This window comes from Chroicocephalus ridibundus, chromosome 3, assembly GCF_963924245.1.
Source record: "Chroicocephalus ridibundus chromosome 3, bChrRid1.1, whole genome shotgun sequence".
Taxonomy (NCBI): domain Eukaryota; kingdom Metazoa; phylum Chordata; class Aves; order Charadriiformes; family Laridae; genus Chroicocephalus; species Chroicocephalus ridibundus.
Genome location: NC_086286.1, coordinates 68,371,255 through 68,392,970, shown reverse-complemented (window position 1 = coordinate 68,392,970; position 21,716 = coordinate 68,371,255). Strand labels below are relative to the sequence as shown.

Below are 21,716 nucleotides of genomic sequence, written 5' to 3'. Positions count from 1 at the left end.
TAGTGCTAAGCTAGTGGGTATTTGTTAGATATACTTATAGCTCCACAAAAAGGCATTGTGTTTTCAATTGTTAAGAGGACTATTAAATGCTAACTTATCTAAAAATTGCATTGGACTCCCCTGTCAACTGTACAAACAGAAACGTTCTTTCTAGAGTTTGCTTGCTGAATATTTCTGTGAAACGCCTAATGAATTGATTGGGAGCAGCTTCAGATCCAAAACTGTGTTTCAATTCGTATTTTTAAAAAAGACACTTAAACACAAAAGATTTTCTCCCATCTATAGTTCCATGGAACCAAATTTTTATGGAATTATCTTACTCGCCAATGCTAACAGGCTAGGAAGAGGTGACCACTTCTGTATTTAGTCTCCTAACAATAGCTGACATTCAGATGAAATGTGTATAGTAAGAAAAACTGTCAGCAGCCTCATCCTAAAGCTTCTCTCAGGTCCCACAGAATTTGTACTCCTGTGTCATGTTCAGTCTTTGGTCTCCATAGAACTATGCAGACCAAATGAAAATACTGTCTGAAAGACAGTGAAGGCAAACACAGCACAAAATGGGTCAAAACAGTGGCAAAATATTTCCAAACAGATTTTATCCCCCAGAAAGAGAAGGCACAGAGGAGCCAAATACAGAAACTAGCCTTAATTTTCGCTCATGTCTCAGCTCCCAACATCCAGCTGCAGACATGCAGCTTCCTCCCTACCATGGCCATCCTATTTTATTTATTTGCTTTTTGGACATCCCTACTGTCTTTAAAAGCAAAAGGAGGAATCTATACAAACATAGAAACAATTGGCTCCGTCAGATCTGCTCTATGTGCACGGATCAATCTGCAAATGCACCAGGCAACAGTTGGCTGGGCTTCTCCCTTGGAACCCAGCAGCAGGATTTGGCTTCCAAGAGGCACCAAGCCTTTATTTAAACAGCAAAAGAGCGTCCCCCATTCCTTGCCTCAGGGAAGCAGCCTCTCCCGTACCCCCAGGGACTGATGCCCGACAGGAGACTGTACAGCCACAGCAGAGGCCTTAGTGCCAGCGATCAGAGACGGCCACGGCTGCGTGGGACAGCTGTGCAAAGGAGTTTAGAGCAAGTTCAGAGTAAGACCATCTAGTCTCCCCTGGACTGCAAGTAAACTGAGGGAATTTATTGCTCTGGATTGTGTACAGTTCTTAGAATCACAGAATTGAATCGCTAGGTTGGAGGGGACCTTTAAGATCATTTGAGTCAAACCACAAACCTGGCACTGCCAAGTCCACCACTAAACTGTGTCCTTAAGCACCACATCTACACGTCTTTTACATACCTCCAGGAATGCTCACTCAACCACTTCCCTGGGCAGCCTGTTCCAATGCTTGACAACCCTTGCAGTGAAGAAATTTTTCCTAATATGCAGTCTAAACCTCCCTCGGCACAGCTTGAGGCCATTTCCTCTTGTCCTATCACTTGTTGCTTGGGAGAAGAGACCGCCCCCCACCTTGCTACAGCCTCCTTTCAGGTAGTTGTAGAGAGCGATAAGGTCTCCCCTCAGCCTCCTTTTCTCCAGGCTGAACAACCCCAGCTCCCTCAGCCGCTCCTCATAAGACTTGTGCTCTAGACCCTTCACCAGCTTCGTTGCCCTTCTCTGGACACGCTCCAGAACCTCAATGTCTTTTTTCTAGTGAGGGGCCCAAAACTGGACACAGTACTCGAGGTGGGGCCTCACCAGTGCCGAGTACAGGGGGACGATCACTTCCCTAGTCCTACTCACCACAGTAGTTCTGATTAAAATCCTGACCGAAAGCAACGCGTGCAAACGCGGATCCCACGTTTCGGCACACACACATGGTGCCTTCACCATGTACGGGGACAGACCGCCCTGACAGAGCGCCAGGTATAAGAAGCTGAGGGCTGGGGACGTGCCCGACTCGGGGCCGCCTCCCGCCATTCCCGGCGCGGAGCACGCTGGGAGCTGTAGTCCGGCGGGCCCACGGCCCCCGTTTTCCCCCGGGCTCCCGCCGTCCTTTCACCTTTCGCCCTAACCGGGCATGCAGCGGCTGCTGCGGTGCCTTCTCCCCGCCCTCTGCTCGGCGCGGCCGGCGGCGGCCCGCACCCCCTTCGCCCGGAGAACGGCGCCCGCCCTCCCGCGCTTCATGGCGCTGCGGCCGGCGGCGGCGGCGGGAGGGAGTCCCCGCCGGGGAGCCAGCGCGACCCCGGAGGACGGTGAGGAGGCGGAGGGACGGTGGCGGGGAGAGGGCAAAGGCCGGCGAGGCCCCGCGGCCGGTTCCCCCGTCGGCCGCAGGCGCCCGCAGCCAACGGGGGAACCGGCCGCGGGGCCTCGCCGGCGAGGCCCGGGCGCCCTCCGCTGCCGGTGTCCGTTAGGCGTTAAACGGCCGCGCTGGGGCAGGGCGAGCTGTGGAAACCGCGGCTTGTGCGCAGGTTTTTTTCGGCCGGCGAGTGGAAAGAGGTGGATTTCGCAGCCTAGGAGGGGGTTGTGGCGGTCGTAGGGGGTGTGGGGCGGGAGAACGAGTCAAAGGAACCGTGGGCTGCTGCTAAAAGGGATTCTGCTTTTATTTTCCCCCAGCCTCTGTCCCCCACAGGCTGGCAGTTGGTGTAAGCAGCTGACCTGGCTGAATACCAAACCTATCATTTTATGTCCAAAGTTTGGTTGGTTTTTTGTTTGATTTTCGGGGGGTTTTTTTGTAGGTGTGTGGGTTTTTTTCTTTCTTTTTTTTTTTTTAAGCTTTTTCAGTTCTGTGATGATGTAAACACTACTGCCAGTTCAAAATTCCTAGAGAGTAAGACCATCTCTTTCTACATCAGCTTTCAGTTACGTTGTCTCCAAAGGATTAATTTGTTATTAGACATATAAACAAACATGTGAAGATAAACTTATTAAACAGGGAACAGCGCCTGGAGACCTAATCTCACTGCGATCTCTCACGTGTAGGTGTCAAATAGTACATTATTCTAGCTGAAACTATAAGTATGGGGAGAAGAGGGCTGTGAAGAGAATGCAATTAAATATGTATTTTTCATGAGCTAGGTGTATCATGATTATTTTTCTTCTGCTGGAACAGATGACTTGAATACTGGTGAAGATCAGCAGCCACTTATACAAATACAGGAATAATGTATGCACCTGCTCACACATGAAATTCAGGCTAATATAATTCAGCATGCGATTAAGAAAAAATCGTTTATCCTATAACAGTTTGATGGTCAAGGAGTTCCTATGGAAGTTGGTTTTGTTACTTAGGTCTCAGATTACCAATATTATGTCAAGAATTTTGAAAAATCTTGTTTTCAAGTTGTTTTAGTGACTAGCACACAATTCTTGAATTTTGTTGCTGATTTCTTTAATAAGTATTTCAGAAAAGGTGAGGGATGGAGATGTTTTGCTTGAGGCATGGCCTGTAGAATTTAGAAGCAGTGCCTGTTCAGTTCAGCTAATTGATTTGAGAAGGGATGTTGTTAATCGCTAGCTGTGCCTTTGCTATACCCATCTGCTATTGTGAGAAGATAGAATTTTTCAAAGTGGCACAAGTATGTTGCTTTTTGAGCAGACAGAGCAAATTCAATGTGTAATCTGCAATACCCACCCCTCAGATTTATGTGAGTCCTTGTTCTGCAGCTACACAAATCCCTTTTGCTCCCAGCTGGTTATGATTCTGCATTTCTGAATTCTGTTGGTATCTTCGCTGCCCTAGACCGACCTACTTGTTTGTAATTTTCATAGACTTATTTCTGTCTTGTCCTTCGCTCTGAAATCTCTCTAAGGAAGGATTATTGTTTCCTGTATGCTTCTGGATCACCAGCAACAATCTGTTTTCTGTGAGCTTGACTTTAACATTAAGTAATAATTTTATTATTGCTTAAACATCTGTTTGTTGTGCCTCGTTCTTTAGTGTCTACAGGGGAAACAAGCAACAAATCTAAATACTTTGTTTCTTTTTAATAGCTTCTGGTATAAAGTCAGGTGTCAGTGCACAACCACAGAGTGATTTATGCCTAATTTAGACGGCAGTGAATTAGCATTTAATCAGGTCATTCTTTTACTTCTCTTCTCTACCATAAACTGATATATGCAAGGAACAGTCCACAGGCTGTTAATAACCCAGATTGGGTCTGTAATATTGACTTCATACATGTAGTGTAGCTTTGCATGCCACAAGAACATAATACACGCTTTTGCTGCCGGATTTTCCCTTTGGGCCAGATTTGGACTATCTGCACTGGTCACAAGAGGAGCTTTGAAAGCGCGTTGTCTGTAGTAATGAGCTGTCCTGGGATAAACTGCAATTCTGACATAAGGCTTCTTCGACTACAGTAATCCCATTGTGGAGATGTCCCAAAAGAATATTGCTGGATGTGCCTGGTTATGGGCACGTTTTTGCTGCTTGAGAAGATTTTACCTTTTCATTTTTAAGGTATAACTTAATACACAAATATTAGAGTTTACTGATGCAGAAACATGAAGCAGACATAAGGAAATGACTCATGCTTAGTTAGTACTCTTGGGGAAAAAGACATTTTTAAAAAGTTGTTGTTACTGGAGATTATTCTGTCATTGTGGTATTACTCTTGAGATAGAACTTCATGTATCTCTTTATACATGCAAGATAAGTTTTGATATATATTGATTCCTTCTTTAGCTTAAACACTAAAAATCAGCTTTTAGAACCAGAAGTACAGATCATTGCTGTCTATTACATGCTATACTGTGTGGGAGATGCAGGAGTAGAATCATCATCTCATTCCTGAATGATGTAGTCAGCTGAGAACACTATTATATCTGGAATGGTGGGATTCCCTTCCTGCTCCTTCGTGCCTCATTTCCAGTGTGTTTACATCGGAATTCATTTGCCAATGTTTGTCTGCATTGTATTTTATATGCTATTACTGTTATCTAAAGTGAACTTTACATGATGGCAGAAGACTTTATTTTTTTTGTTGTTGGTTTTAAGTATCCCTGTTTTTTGCACATGATTGCATTTACTTAGAACTGAACAACACCTTAAGTTATTAAATACAGAGAGCTGAACTCCCTTTTTTGGCTGTTCCACATAAAGTGTTAAAGTATTTTTGCCAATACGTTGACAAGGAAGAAGAGCAGCATTCTTAAGGGAGTAATATGTCAATATTCATTTGCTGATAATTAGACAAATGTATACTTGGTATACTCCTTGTGTATAATGTCTCTTAGCTGTTTATATAAAAAACTAACACCCATTGTATTATTTTAAATGTATTACAGATGGACTTGAAAATGTACAGCAAAAGAATATCTTTAAAGAGAAGAAGATGCAACAGAGAAAAGATCCATGTCCTGCTGATTCGGTAGAATCTCTGATGGCAGAAATGCCGTTTGTTGACACAGATATTGAAGATGAATTTGTTAGTAAGTATATATTGAAAATGAATTTGTTAGTAGAAGTGGTGTAGAAGCATAGACACATCACGCATTCAGGTCTTGGTTCTGCCTGTTGGCCTGTACACATAGGCTGTGCACATGGGACAGAGTCTCACAGCGAACAGGATCCAGTCCAGAAGCTCTTTTATAGATGCTCAGTTCTGCAAATACTTGAGCATATTAAAAGTGTACCATTTTTAGATCCATTGCAGCCATGAGTCACAGAATAAAGACATCTTGTATGTCAATTCACATTACTGTATATGAGCTTCTCACGTGGTGGCTTTTATGAGCTATTTTCCAGTATGTGTGTTCCCAGCATGGGGCTAGAAGTGCACTTCTAATTGAACAGCGGGTGTCTGCAGCCTGGTCAGCTTATGGGTATGTATCAGGCCACATGGTGGAAGAGGATCTGCAAAGTCTTGGGGAAATAAGCTGTGAAAAAATAATTTATGGTGCAAAGGAAGAATTGAGGACATGCACTTTTCTTTCGCTACCTATGTTGGAAGGGGTCTTTGGGAAAGGAGGAGGTAAAGAGTAGATCTGGCTTGGATTTAATTTTCTTCTTGGCTGGGTTTGATCCTTGAACTGTGGGTTGGCCAGTCCTAGTCTAATACAACCTTTAATAATCCTGTGTATTATCTTGCTTTATATTTAAAAATGCAGCATGCATGGGATTTTTGAAACTTAATATTGGTGCTTTTGCTCTAAAGTCATGTCCGTGTTCACATGTAGACAATTTGGAGGCCTATTACACTGCAGTGTGAGTTGGCTAAATGAAACACAGTAGTTTGGAATCTGCATGTCTATGTTAGCAGCTTATAAGCCCTGTTTAGAGGTGTAGGCTGTTAGTTCAAGTATGGCTCTCCACTTGTGTGAGTACATTAATTCAGGTTGGAGTAGGATCCCAATGAGACAGTTCAGAGCATGGGCAGATCAGATGACTGGAGAGACATGCTCCAGTCAGTTGTCTGAAGTCCAACTCTTGTTGGCATGATATTAAGTGTATAGAATCATTTAGGTTGGAAAAGACCTTTAAGATCATCAAGTCCAATCATTAACCTAGCACTGCCAAGTCCACCACTAAACTGTGTCTCTAAGTGCCACATCTACACGTCTTTTACATACCTCCAGGAATGCTCACTCAACCACTTCCCTGGGCAGCCTGTTCCAATGCTTGACAACCCTTGCAGTGAAGAAATTTTTCCTAATATCCAGTTTAAACCTCCCTCAGCACAACCTGAGGCCATTTCCTCTTGTCCTATCACTTGTTGCTTGGGAGAAGAGACCGCCCCCCACCTTGCTACAGCCTCCTTTCAGGTAGTTGTAGAGAGCGATAAGGTCTCCCCTCAGCCTCCTTTTCTCCAGGCTGAACAACCCCAGCTCCCTCAGCCGCTACTTATAAGACTTGTGCTCTAGACCCTTCACCAGCTTCGTTGCCCTTCTCTGGACCTGCTCCAGCACCTCAATGTCTTTTTTCTAGTGCGGGGGCCAAAACTGGACACAGTACTCGAGGTGGGGCCTCACCAGTGCCGAGTACAGGGGGACGATCACTTCCCTAGTCCTACTCACCACAGTAGTTCTAATACAGGCCAGGATGCTGTTGGCCCTCTTGGTCACCTGGGCACAGTGCTGGCGTGTATTTAGCCAACTGTTGACCAACACCCCCAGGTCCTTTTCCACCAGTATCTTTGTTTTGATTTGTCTGTATGCTGAATGTATTTTTTTTTTTTTCTTTTCAGTGTGTGCAACCTCTGAAATAAATATAAAAAAGAAAAGAAAGAGGACTACTGGAAAAGAAATTGAAGAAGGCGGTGAGAGAAAGAAGACAAAGAAAAAACAGTATCAGCCGAATTATTTCATTTCTCTTCCAATTACTAATCCAAAGGTGATATTCTTTATTATACTAATTTAGTATTACCACAATCACTTCAACAGCTGTATGTGTTCATAAGAACGGTGTTGGATCTTGAGCAAAATAATTTTTTTCAGGTATTTTTAAAGGAACATTAGCAGCTTATTCAGAGAGTAACTTCAATTTATGAGACATTTTTGTGAATAAAATTTCTGATTTGGAAAAGACTAGAGGAAAAATATTTATCTTTTTATTCCATTTGTCAATCTTATGGATTTCACATTATTTTGACATAAACTGGCTTAAATTTCCCCTTTGTACTGGTCCAGTATTGCTTTTTTTGTCATTCACTGAAAATAACTAAGAGAGACATTCATATTTAATGTAATGACAAAATCCCTAGCAATATTTTTAGCTCTCCTTATAGATAGGAATTTAAATTTGTGTCTGTTGCTGTTTTCACTAGGCAATTTGTAGTTTAAATTTTGCAAGTAAAATCGATCATCTTATTTAAAATTCAAGAAACACTTTTTTAGTGAGATGTTGTTCAAATGGATTCAAGAAGTGCAGAGAGCTCTTTAAGCAAATGTATTTTCTTGTAGTTAGCATGTGTTGTCTCATTTAGTGAATGGGAATGATTTCTTACATGCTGCGGCACGTCTCTGGTACACCTTTCGTGTCTGCAAACAAGGAAAGTAGGTGCATTATGTTTAAAAAGTTAAACCAGTTTACCACCATTTCTAAATTTTGGTTTATTTTTTAATATCAGGAGCTCTCTCACATGAATTTTAACTCATCCTACATCTCTACTATCTGTTCTCTGAGGAAGTCAAGGATTAAGAGAATCTGAAATGAAAATAAATCATAGTAGGTTTGAAAATTACAGTGAAGTCTTTGATTCTCAAAACATACTATGTGAAGAAGAGATTGTAGAGGCTGGCTTTATAAGAGCCAGGATAGCCTGACACGAATATTGTGTGAGATTTTTTGTGCCATCTTACTCTGAAATATCTTTTCTTCCTGTCTGTTCCATGATTTAACAAGTGGAAGAATAATGTAAGGGTTATATAATCTGATAATTGAGAATTCCTGCTTACAATTGTTACTGTGTTGCATGGCTAGTTGAGTGGAAAGGTCTTAACTATGTGTGCTTTTTTATATGTCATGTATTTAGTCTTACATGCAGAGCTAAAGAACAGCTATATTAAATCTCAGCATTTGGGAATTCCAGGACTTTGCTAGAAAGTTTTGTTTATACTTGCCTTAGATGTAGAGTTGTTCTGAAAGTAGAAAATACACGTTGGAATTTGTATAGGCAACTTTAGCCAAAATTTAGAGTTAAGACACCTGGTTTCTTGATAGCCAGAGGGAATCTGGTAATTACTGGAAGTATTTCAGTTAGTAATGAGAGACCTTTCTTTTCTTTTTTTTTTTTTTTGAGGATCTGAGTTTATTCCAGTGAAGTGTTTTAGACATTAGTATGCTTTATTCATATTTTACACAGAGAACCATTTTATAACAAGGGATATTTCTGGAGTGTTTAATGAACTGTTCCTGTTGGAAATTAAACAGTTTCTTTGTTTTCATTTCAGTTATGTTTTGAATGTTCAGAAGTAAGTGTGGTGTTCCATTAATTTTGAATTTATATTGAACTTTGCATTATTACTTGTGCAAAAATAGTTAAATGGATGATTATCACTGTATCCTTTTCTGGTAATTTTGTTTGTTTCATCTGACGTGTTATCACTTGGTAGGTTAGCCTTTCAAGGTCCTCCAGTCTTATAATTAATCTGTTAAATCTTTAAAGCTTATAGTCTTCATATTCACTTACTAGTAGTATCCTTGTAATATGCAAAACTAAGTTATTTTATTACTCTTCAGAATAACATATTCTAAGTAATGGGAGAGTGGACCTTGAAATTAGTTTTTGAGGCCTTATTTTGGAGCGCTTTTTAAAATAATCTGAGTGGGGAATTGTTGAGTATGATCTGCCTTCAGACGTTACTTTTAGTTAAGTTAGGGAATCTCAAGTTAAAAGAAATAGCATGATAGCAGTTGAAATACAGCATAAAACTTTTAAAGTAATGTAAATAGCAGTTTAAATATCTATTTAAAGTTTTTATTTATGCAGTGGGTCATAACTAGTTATACAGAGATGTAGGAAGAGTCCTGGTTTGCTTAAATAAAATTCAGCACACTCAACTGGTAATTGCACCTTAGATTTATTGAACAAAACAGAACAAATCGGAAGTTATATTATGGATTGTGATGGCACAGCTATGCTAGAGCTTTTGTGTTATGTTTTGATTGCATAACTTCTGGGAAAACATATTAAAAATAGATTCTTGAAATTCACAGAAATGTAGTTGAAGACTTCTTTTCTTCTTTCCAAATAGTGTAGATTGGGTAGAATGTTGTCACTTTAGCCAGAGATAGAGAATGTGCTCAGTCTTCTTTTATTTGCCTTTATCAAAAAGGCAGCTTGTTTCATACTTTCCAGGTGGGTTCAGCAATAGTTTGTTTCTGGAACTGCTAACTGGCTATCTTTGGAATTAGTCCGGTTCCAAAGGTATGTTATTCATTAGTTTTTTGCTTGGTTTCCTAATGGAGTTTATACAGGTGTGAGCCTGCCTATCTGTTTGTCTTGTTATAACCCCATTGGGGTTTTGTGGGTTTTGAACCTGCTATGCGTTTTCAACCTGTTGTTCAAATTTGGATAAAAAAATTGACATCTTGGAGGTACTAATTTCTTACAATTTTTTGTGGAATTGGTGCTTGTGTAAAAGAGAGAGCCTTGAAAGAACATGCTTTTGTTGAAGACTGTAGTGTGAGTGCGGCAATTACCTATTCTTCTAGACCTGGCAGCTGGCGAATGAATATCTGCCTGTTTGTTAGCCAGTTTGCCCCTGAACATCAGACACAGCATGTGTGGCTTCTCGCCCAAGCCAGGACTGAACTATATCAGGGAGCTGGAGGTAGTTTAGGCAATGAGCAGGAAGGGACTCGGAAGTACTACTGAAGGAAATCATATGGGTAAGGGGATGTGGGGATATTGACTGGTAATCTGAATGCTCAATAACATTGATCTTTTTCAGAGCTAAGACGGATAACACAGTTCCACACCTTTCTTCTATATTCTGAAGGGCTTGTACGCTTACTTTTTAAAATTTTTATACTTTTTTTTTGCCAGCTCTCAGATGAAAATTAAATTTAGAAGCAATAGTTGAAAATGGAATAAAATTGTAATTCATATGATAGGTGATTTCATTTTTGAAGTTTGGGGGTTTTTGTGTTGTTTGCTTTTTGTTTGGTTTTTTTTTCTTTTTCTTTACAGGGATAACTGCATTTGCTTTAGTTTATAGATTTAAATAATTATGCAGTCAATACATTGTAATTATCGGGGATGATTATGCTTACCAGTTTTTTGCTTAAATGTTGGTTAAATTTCTCCTACATCTGAGACAATAAAAGTGTTATTTATCCAGGATAAGATCAGTTCTGACATATGAAGGAAGATGATCTTATTACAACATATTTATGATCAAAATCTTGGTGAAGTTTTCTTCATATGTCTTACACTACTTAAGACACTTGTGGTTTTGTAGATGCCATATCACCTTTTTCTGGCAAGTGGCTTTTACCTTCCTTCCTCCTCCCCACTCTCCCTAGAGTTGGTTCCTTTCAGTTATAATTTGGTTTTATGTATATGGCACTATTAGATATCTATGGCACATTAGGTAAAACTCCTGCATGGCAAAACGCATCTTGAGAAATTTGGTCAGGAAAATACTGACCACTCCCATTAGATTATGTTTTTTCAGGAAATGTGTGTGTTCCTTACAATTGACAGAGCTACCAAAATATACCAAGGCTTTTTTTTTTTTTTTTTTTAACCTAAGAGCTACTTGTGGTTATGCTATAAAAGTGAATATGTACAGAATATCTGTGAAGCATTCAGCACTGAGTTTCAACTTAAAAAAAAAAAAAAATTAAAAAAAATCAGATTGAAGCCTTCTACATGCTTCTTTTAGACTTAATACACCAAAGCTGATTAGTCTGTAATATCTTTGCTTACCATGCTTTAGGAAATAACTCATTTTGTCAGATGGTCGAGGTTATTGGATTTGATTTAATTTCGACTAACATATTCAAGCATTGTTGCAGGTTTGTTTTTTTTTTTTGTTTGGTTGTTTTTTTTATAAATCACTACAATACTACTATCATAATGGCAAGCACAGTTAAAATTTTGAATACAATTTATAAATTATGTATAACCATACGAATAATTTTCAGTGAAGAAAATGTAATTCAAATAATTTTAAAGAAAAAGACTGATGAAGTTAGAAATGTATATATATATGGGAAGTCATTAAAATAAGTTTGAAGAGAGTATATACTGTCTATTGGACAGTATAATCGGAATTGTAAATCAGGTATCCCTGCAAATGATTTACTGAATATTCCTGTTTTGTGTGTGCCTGATCCTGCAAAGATCTCTTTGTTTTTACAGATGCTCTCTGCGCATAGCAACACACAAGTTTAGCAAAGTGGGCAGAGAAAGTCCTTGAAGAAGTGTAAAACTGGATGATCGTAACACGGTCCAGGAATATTTCATAGTTATGGAAGCAAACTCCTATTAAGATGTGATAGGGAGTGTCCCGTGATTTATTAATCACTCCGTTTGTACCCACTTTGAGTTTACTCGGGTCAATTAGCACAGCTTTGTCAGAGGATAAAACTTTCTTCTGCTAGAATGGTTTTTACATAAACGCTTGATTTCAGTTTGTGTGCGTTCTTGTTCGCTTGCATGATGGGATACAGTAATTGTAATGGCTAACTGTTGTTTCTGTGTCTGTCTTTCTTCACAGATTACCAGCAGTATTCAGGCTGTCCAAAATGCAATAATACAAAAGGATCAAAGGCTTTCCAAAGCAATGGTTCGCTCTGGCTCATTCCATGTCACCATGTTAGTGATGCATTTATCCAATGAAGAAGAAATTAGCTTGTAGGTATTTGGTATTAAATTAAGTACATGCAAGTATTTTTGCTGAAGGAGTTAATACAAAGACTGGAAGGGGTAACTGATGCTTATTTTTTGTCAGCCCTAAATTACTAGACTCACTGAACCTTTAATTCATGTTGTTCTTAAAATGCTAATCTTAATGTTAGACATTTTCATAACTTACGGTATGTCATGAGCTCTGAATAAAGTATGCTTTTTTTCCCTTGCATTTTTCATACTGCGTGCTGAACTTGCATGCACAAATCTCATGTTTGATAAAGTAATTGTTTTAAAACAATGTTTTGATATAAGGGACACTAAACAGATTAACAGGGGAATTTTCAGAATTTCGTAGCTTAGCAAATGTTATAAGCTGAATTAGTAATTGTCACTGAAAGGCTTTAGTGAAATAAACCTTAGCTCCAAGCTAATGCCTCATGCGCTTGTAGTTTGGGGGTTTTTATGTCCCTAAATGAATTGATTATACACAAAATGTAAGTACACTAAAAGAGAGGTGGCTATTAGGCATTATCAAAAGTGTAATTTTTATGTTGCTTCAGTGATGTAGCTGATTTATTTTTTTTTTTTTATCATATAAAAGGTAGAAAAGTTGTGGAAAGGTGTATGTATTATACAATGACGTCATGTGTTAGATGCAACTACTTGCTTTATAAAAATGCAGATCATGCATGTTTTTTACTGTTTATCACATGCTGTACTGCTATCTGACAAGCCTACTTTAATATACAAGTTCAGTGGTTAATACGAAGATGTTCAGACTTTTAAGTCTGTCGATACAACTGCAATTTATGAATGCTCAAAATAATAATTTGTGTGTCTAACTGTAATTTTGACTTGAAATGAAAACATACATTGTGTTTTATAGTCCTGCTTTACACAGATTTTCTCAACAGTTTCTATTTAGATGTGGTGCCCAATGGCCTGCATATGTGATGTTTCTATATTTGCGCATTATAATTGCGGAATTGAGATTGCAAACACTTTGGTAACTGTAACAGAGTATTATGTAAAATGCTGATAAATGACCTACTGGCATTATATGAACATCTGGGAACCCTCCATTGCTTATGTGTGAATTTTGTAGTGAATTGCTAATGAATCAAAAATCATCAGATCCTTATAAATTTGTGAAAGAGAAGCCTTACAGCTTCACCTCCCCCAAATGAGTTCTTTCAGCAGCCCTGCGTCATATATATAACTTACTGGTTTTCTCTGTAGTGTTAGTGGGCATGCGGTCCGTGAATTATCTAGATCAAATAATGAATAAGTGCAGTGAGACATTGCTTTGGTTATGGTAGTACAGTTACAAAATAATATGTCTAATAAGTGTGTGTTGAATAATTCTTTTCCCCAGAAGGTTTGGCTGTTAAAGTGCAGATTGATCATAAGAAAGTGAGAATCCAAGATAAAATGTAGGAACCATTTGGTAATCAAGTCTAATAAGTAGAAGTATTTTGGCTAAAAACATTTAACACACTTAAAAATTATGTGATATCAGTATATCTAAATCAATTGCCCTGCTTGTTTTCTGTATTTGTGTCCTTGAATGCTATATCCTTGAGGCCTCAACACTCTTACCTCTCCTGTGAGGATGTGTCTGCCAGCATCCTCATCTCCAATGGCCTGATCTAAAGGGCAAGAAACAGATAGCCAGGAACAGAGAATAGAAAGGAAAGCAAAGGATACTAGATCTGCTCTATGTGCCTTTTGTCTCCTGGAGTTGGCACACCAGCTTCCCGCTGCTCTGGTTGATGAGCAAACTGTGGTAGCACCTGAAAGTCAGTGAGAACAACCACTGACTGTGTGTGCAATATTTTTTTTTTAAAGGGTTTGAAGTAGAACTTCTTAAAAAAGGGAATGTGAGAGGGTATCTCAAAGGCAAGTATGCCTCCTCATTAATATTTTAGAGTCCTACACTGTATATCAAAACAAATATTCCCAAGTTCAGTATCTTCTGCTACTCCTTGGGCTCGTTTTCAGCTCTCATTGTCTGACTGTCACCCAAACACTTACTTACGGAGTTCTTCTCTGCCTCTCCCAGCAGAACTCCACAGTCCAGGCACCCAGGAGCTGTACTCTAGTCAGCAGAGCTTCCCCAGGGATTCACTCCTTCCCTGGCCAGATGCCTTGTACAGGTATCTAGCTCAGCTATCCTCAGGTATTCTAGATTGCATGATTGCATTTTCTACTATATGGTATTCTTTTTATTTTATTTTATTTTTTATAACTGATGTTTTCTGTTTAATCTTTTGGGAGAACTTGAAGAGTAAAAAGTTGAATTTTCCTACCTTTCTTTGCTTCACCAATTTTTGATACCAAGTTAATAGAAAAAAATGAAGATCCAGGCTGGCAAAAGAACCTGTGTGTCATGTAGGCCACTCTTTCTAAAAGAATCGAGACCTGCAGTTCCTGTGTGAGTTGCCTAACTCATTGGCTGTTGTCTACCCTTCATGAACACACTTTACATCTCTTTTTGTAGGATTACATGAAATCATGAATGTAAGATTTTAAAAACCAGAAAGAAAGATTTTAAAAACCAGAAAGAAAGAAAGCAAGAAAGAGTCATGAGAGCACTCCTTTCAAGCAAAGGAGTTCTAGCCCATGCGAACTGTATGCATAGTCATGGGATCAGAGACTAGAAATCAGGATGCCTGCCTTCACATTAAATGCCTTCATTACCAGACTATGTTGTCAAGCTCTTCTTGCTTGTTATTTGTGAAAGACTCTGTGAATCTAACCTTTTCATTATAAATATGAGAGCTGAAAGGATTCAGTTTGGCTTTTTTTGCTTTTTCTAAGAAGTAATCAAAATTGGCAATTCAGAAATTTCTAAAAAGAAACTATATCAATTTTAAGCGCTATAGTTACATTACAACAATATAGAAAAAAACAGTCACTGCTTCTGTAATCTTAGTTTGTATTCACTTAGAATATGCTGCTTAATTCCTTTTTTTTTTTTTTTAATTTCCTTTCTCCACTTTGGAGCAAAATGCTTGTGAACTTTTTTGTTATCGCTGTGGGTTAGTTGCAGGGAGTGTAACTACTGTTCAGCACCGTAAATACTATTTGGTATGGAATAACAAGAAAATACCACTGTTGTGTTTGTTGCTATTGACTTCACTGGAAATGTTTATCCTTGTGCATTACTCTTACAAAGCAATTGTTAGATATTATAAAGTGATTGATAGAATATGAAAATACAAAATATTATAGAGTCAGATGACAACTATTTTTCTAATATTTTAGTGTTTAGAAGATTATATATAAAAGAAAAAGTAGAACTAAATCTTCAGAGACACAAGCTAAACTGAAAACACACTGCACTGTTTGAATTGACCTTTCATAGACCTCATCAGGTATAGTTGAGCTGGTCAGTGAGTTGTGCAGCATACCCTACAGTATGGAAGTATAAATCTTTATTCATCTGGGGAACAGAGCTTTCCATAACTCTCTGTGTACCGGTTCTCAGATGCAAAAAATCCAGAGATGGGTTTCAGGTATATGCATGATTCACAACTTAAAAGCCCGCTGCAGTCTTTGACTCTGTATTTGAAATATCTGTACTTGTTTAGGAACAATTTTCGTGTTCACAATGGGAAATAAATCTATACATGATTCCCTGTGAAGTAATCTGACAAGTATAATCAGTATTAGAAGGTGGTTTTTGAAAGGTCTTGAAGTATAGCAACATATGGAAGACATAGGAACAGACTTGTCTAATCGTGGTAAAAGGGTAGGTAAGTGGCAGAGACTATGCTTAAAGAAAAATATCTTTGCCAAGGAATAAGTTGTTTAAAGTGGTTATATAGGAGCTAAAGTACTTCTAGATTGTAGATTTAAGCCCTGTAAATAAAACACAGGAGGACTGTATCAGTCAAGGATATTTCGTCATGTAATCAACCTTAACGTCTCTCTTAACCTGGCCTATGTTTCAATTAAATGCATAGTTGTCATCAAGAGTCTATCTTGTTAAACACAATGGAAACTTGCATAGGGTTGTTTGTAATTGTGCAGGCTTAAAGAATATAATTTAGCCAACTTTAGAAATCATGGTGATGGCTTTCATCCAGCTAGCACAGGAAAAGTAAAATAAACTCTCTTGAGAGTTTTTAACCTGTCACTGCCATCTAGCGTTTATAAAGTCAGCATCAGTTTAGTGAACAGTTTAAATTCAGTTTCGTTGAATAGAATTAAAAACTGTAAGCACGTGAGAGATCTTTTGAAGACATTAAGAATGTTTATATAGTTTTTGCTTAGCATGTGAATCACTTCAAGTGCAGGTCAAAACAAATATTTCATGTAATAGTACATGCACTTAATATGGCTAATTAAAATGATTATTGAAAGGTTACCAGGTTTGCTCCTGTTTCTTAAGTTATATGTAGATTATCTGTGCATGTTACTTATCTCTTAAAGAAAGTATCAATTTAGACAGTACTTCTTTTAATAACAGTTCTCAATGAGCTTAATAGTAATTTCCATATAATTTTGTCATTATATATATATAGTCACTACACTCTGTAGTAACTTTGAATGAAGCAGAATCTTAAGAGTGTTCAGTTGAGCTATCAAGAGATGAAAAAAGTGAATTAATTTAAGAATGGAAAACCAAATGCTTCTGAGTAAGCATCTTATTTAAATGGGATGCACAGAGTAACAGAGAATTATCATCTTAATATCTAGTCACCTTGAGGACAGAGATAAACTCTTTGAGGAATTGCTGCTAGGTCTGCCTTATTATTTCTGTGGTTTTACAGCAGAGTATATGAACCAATTTACCTTTATAGAATGCTAATAATAATGCTGACTGCATTGATAGGAAGTAGTGCAGAAGTACCTGAGTAGATAATAAATTGATACTAATAAATCTTCATGAGATTTTTGCATAGAATGATTAATAGCGATGTAAACAGTATTAATATATTTGACTTTGACATAGATATTTTTCTTTCCTCTTGACAGAGCAGCTAGTGCTCTTTCAGACAGCAAGGATTTTGTAGAAGAACTCCTGAAAGGAAAAACCGTGGAACTGTCTTTTCAAGGAATTGATCACTTCAAAAATGAAGTTGGATTTGTGAAGTTGGCGGAAAATGATCACAGAACTATACTTATGGAAATAGCAGGTACAACTTATGAATATAGTTTAAGTGCTTTAAAGACATTTTGACTACCTACATGAGAATGGAGGACTAAGATAAGCTGGTGCTAATTTAGTCAACGTTAATTTACCTTTAACAGCTGCAAAGGCTATATGATGAATTTCCCAGCATAGTTCAAAAGGATATTAATGAATTACAGACAGTACTGTTCTCTGATACCTTTTTATTTAGTATATATAAAAAATGTAGTGCACGTTTGTAGATGGATGTAAAGGCTCAATTCTACCTTGTTTTGGCCCAAGTACTGTGTGCAGTTTCTCAGCTGATTTTTATACCCCTTTCAATTTTTATATTCATACTTACTGACTTTAAGAACTGTATCTTTGATGCAATCTTACCTGACTTGCAAAGTCACATAGTTCTCTCCTTTGTGTTCATGCTGAATAGAGCACTGAGACAGTGACATTTTTTCTTGTTCCGTGCTCTGGGACGTTTTGTGTTTCCTGTATGTTATACATATCACTCTTAAATCTCAGTGAATTAATTGTAACTTACCACTCGCACATGAATAAGCGCATATGCACACACACATACTTATGTGTATATATATATGTACTTGATGCATGTAGTTCCATTTACGTATAAAGTAAAATCTGGACTTTCTCTGCACTCCTGGAGGATAAGTGTAATTCAGGAGGACATGACTCATCTGCCAGAGGAATGGAGTTGGGTTCCAAGCTGCTTTAGCCTGAAAACTTTTTTTTTAACAGTCTGTGGCTTGCTCAGTGTTAATTGCCTTCCTTTAGCAATTAGAAAGTTACTGAAATACGTGGCAGGTACATGCTAGTATGCATGTTCAACCACATATTCACTTCAAGAGCGAAACTCTCTGTTCTGTCTCAACAGTGGAGCTCAGGCCACTGCCTTTGCCAGTCAGATAAAATGCATCCAGAGATACAGTTTAAGTCACTAGGAATATATAAATTAAAAGGAGTGTAAATATCAGCTGAGAAAAAGCAGTCGGTACCTATAGCAAAACAACGTAGAGTGGAGTTTTTAATCTGTCTGTAAGTCTATACTTGAACTATGTTGTTTACAGATATTAAATAAAAATTCTCAGAGAACAGTACTGTCTGTAATTCATTGGTGTCCTTTAAAACTATCCCGGCAATTCCAACTATTCCTTGAAAAGACTCTTTAAAAGAGTTTTTCAGTATTGATGAATTATCTATTGTGCTCTGAGGAATGTGAGGTCACACGATTTTTTAATAGTGCAATAACCCATGGAGGACATTTTGCAGAGTAGCAAAGACTGCTGCTGTCACGCTACCTCTTTGCAGTCCAGTACAGAGGAAAAATGGAAGAAGTCTTTATTAATACAGTGCCTTCTGTAGCTATTTATTAGTTTAATTTCTGAAGTGCCTTTAGAAAATGTTTAGTATTTTTTAACTTCCATTTGAAAGAAAGGTTGAATAGAAGGCTGTGAGCTTTTCAGCTTACCAAATTGCTTATGCTGTTACTGGGCGATACTTTATTATTTTAAGCAGCGCTCAACAGAGAAGTATTTCTAATATTCAATAAGGTAGAAATTGAACAGTATTTACAGTTCCAGGGAGGCTTCAGTTGTCAAATAATCCCGTAATTATTCCAAGATTGAATCTAACAAGTATTTCTTAAGTCCTTTGGACTATATGCTTCCTCATCCTTGTCCCTGAGTTTGTCTTTAGATTTCTTTTAAAGGTGACAGAATATTCTATGTATGCTGTTTTATAAACAGTGAGATAATTCATAAACTGTGTTCCCTTTCAGTACCTTTTGTGAAAGGAGATGAATGGTTTCTGTTAGTGACAGTAACTTTTGATTTTGAGAAGTTTATAATTAATAATTAAGAACTCCAAAGTAATTGAAGTTTCTAGACATGGAGAGCCAAATATCTTTTAATTGCAGGAAATAAAGGAGTTTGTTGTGAGTGATTTTCTGCACATCTGTATTGGGTTTGCATGGCAAGGTTTCGATACTGGGAGGGCTATCGGGGTGGCTTCTGTGAGAAGCTGCCGGAAGCTTCCTCCATGTCTGATAGAGCCAATGTCAGCTGGCTCCAACATGGACCCACTGCTGGCCAAGGCCGAGCCCATCAGCAATGGTGGTAGCACCTCTGGGATAACATAGTTAAGAAGGAGGAAAAAAGAAAACCTGTGCAACTGCAGCTGGAGAGAGGAGTGAGAATATGGGAGAGAAACAACTCTGCAGACACCAAGGTCAGTGAAGAAGGAGGGGGAGGAGGTGCTCCAGGCGCCAGAGCAGATTTCCCTGAAGCCTGTGCTGAAGACCACGTTGAGGCAGGCTGTCCCCCTGGCAGCCCATGGAGGTTAACAGTGGAGCAGATATCCACCTGCAGCCTATAAAGGACCCCATGCTGGAGCAGGTGGGTGCCCAAAGGAGGCTGTGACCCTCTGGAAAGGCCATGCTAGAGCAGGCTCCTGGCAGGACATGTGACCCTGTGGAGAGAGGAGCCCACGTTGGAGCAGATTTGCTGGCAGGACTTGTGACCCTCCACGCTGGAGTAGTCTGTTCCTGAAGGACTGCATCCTGCGGAAGGGACCCACGCTGGAGCAGTTCGTGAAGAACTGCAGCCCATGGGAAGGACTCATGTTGGAGAAGTTCATGTAGGACTGTCTCCCATGGGACGGACCCCACGCTGGAGCAGGAGAAGATTGTGGGGAGTCCTCCTCCTGAGGAGGAAGAAGCAGCAGAGACATGTGATGAACTGACTGCAACCCTCATTCCCCATCCCCCTGTGCCACTGCAGGGGAGGAGGTAGAGAATTTGGGAGTGAAGTTGAGCCCTGGAAGAAAGGAAGCGTAGGGGGAAAATGTTTTAAGACTTGGTTTTTATTTCTCATTACCCTACTCTGATTTGATTGGTACTAAATTTAATTAAATTTCCCTAGTTGAGTCTGTTTTGCCCGTGACGATAATTGATGAGTGATCTCTCCCTGTCCTTATTTTGACTCACGAGCCTTTCGCTATATTCTGTCTCTCCTGTCCAGCTGAGAAAGGGGAGTGGTAGAGCGGCTTTGGTGGGCACCTGGTGTGCAGCCATGTCCAACCTACCACATCTTAGGCTAGTGAACCAGATTTTGATGAGAATTAGACAAGTAAAATATGAGGTCAGATTTCAACCTTTGTTTTTCAGTTTGACAGTCCTTCCTAGTAGACAAACCCAGTACAGTCAAATTTAGCAAACAAGCAAGCCTATGTTTTTTTTGTAAAGCATAACTGCTGATGCTCACTGGTGAGCATTCTTTGCTTTTTTTTTAGAACTACAGCTGTATATTATTATTTTCACTTAACACCACTGTTTAGTAAAAATGTTTCTTATTTCTGTGCTTACTTTTGCCAACCAAATAGATCATTTCTTGGCCTTATGTCTGTCATTCAGTCTGAAAACTTATACAGTGATGTTTGTTTGTCTGGATTTAGTTCTGAAACAAGGTAGGGAGCTGAACACTACCAGAAGAAAATGGTAAAATGACTCAAAATGTTTAATGGATATGACTTCAGGATATGCTATCTTAACATTTCTTAGTGACTGTTATAACTGTAGCTTCTGAATTGCTCCTGATTTCAGAGTATCTCTTTGTGCCTTCTTGGAAGTGCTAATATAATTTCATAACGGGTAACCTATAATTCATGGAAGCAAATTCAGTTTTTGTATTGATGTTTGTCCCAGAAAAAAAGCTTTTAGATCTGTAATTATGTAACACTGAAGATTATACAAGTGTGTTTCAAAAGTTAGCTTACTTAAATATTAAATTAGTGGAAAGGCCAGGTATGAGTTGGAAGAAAATGAATACACTAAATAGTTTCTACGTATGTCTTCATTAGATTAAATTGCAAATAATTTAATATAACTAACCTGATAAAAATAGGTTATTTCTTATTACACAGATGTCCTTCAGGGCAGTGCGTTTTGGAATGTGAAAAAATATTAAACAAAAGAATCCATATGAACCCCTCAGAACTGATGATGTAAACAGGAGAGTCATTAGGATTCTCCCTCCTCCCCTGATTGTATCACATGTATAATTCCTTTAACGTAAGAATACACTTACAGAGTTAATTACAACACAGTTTAGTTTTTATGCAGTTTTTACAAACCATTAGCAGATAGTCCTCTAAGTGCCAAACCTCCTGCTGAAGGTGTTGCATTTTGGGGAAAAGAGCATGTAGTACTTTCCAGGCTGTACTTGACACAATAGATACACCTTCTGACATAAAGAATCATATTAGCAGAAATGTGCCATTGAGTTTATTTTCTGTAATACATTTCACATATTAATT

At 38.6% G+C, this 21,716-nt stretch overlaps 1 protein-coding gene across 8 annotated transcripts in view; it reads left to right on the top strand.

The window, feature by feature from the left end:
* Window positions 1–1,955: 1,955 nt before the first annotated feature.
* AKAP7 (A-kinase anchoring protein 7) overlaps window positions 1,956–21,716 on the top strand; it is a 90,177-nt gene continuing 70,416 nt past the window's right edge. For 3 of the 8 annotated variants that reach the window (XR_010070345.1, XR_010070344.1, XM_063329591.1), the window contains exons 1-5: window positions 1,958–2,206; window positions 5,241–5,384; window positions 7,139–7,284; window positions 12,120–12,256; window positions 17,237–17,397. Coding sequence is in view for 6 of the 8 variants with exons in the window: in XM_063329591.1 (XP_063185661.1) it covers window positions 2,032–2,206; window positions 5,241–5,384; window positions 7,139–7,284; window positions 12,120–12,256; window positions 17,237–17,397 (763 nt within the window). In the remaining 2 variants the exon portion in view is untranslated. Of the gene's footprint in view, window positions 2,207–2,313; window positions 2,451–2,674; window positions 2,930–4,335; window positions 4,414–5,240; window positions 5,385–7,138; window positions 7,285–12,119; window positions 12,257–17,236; window positions 17,398–21,716 lie in introns of those variants that run through there. The other 5 variants (XM_063329594.1, XM_063329593.1, XM_063329596.1 and 2 more) reach the window with 5 other exon arrangements.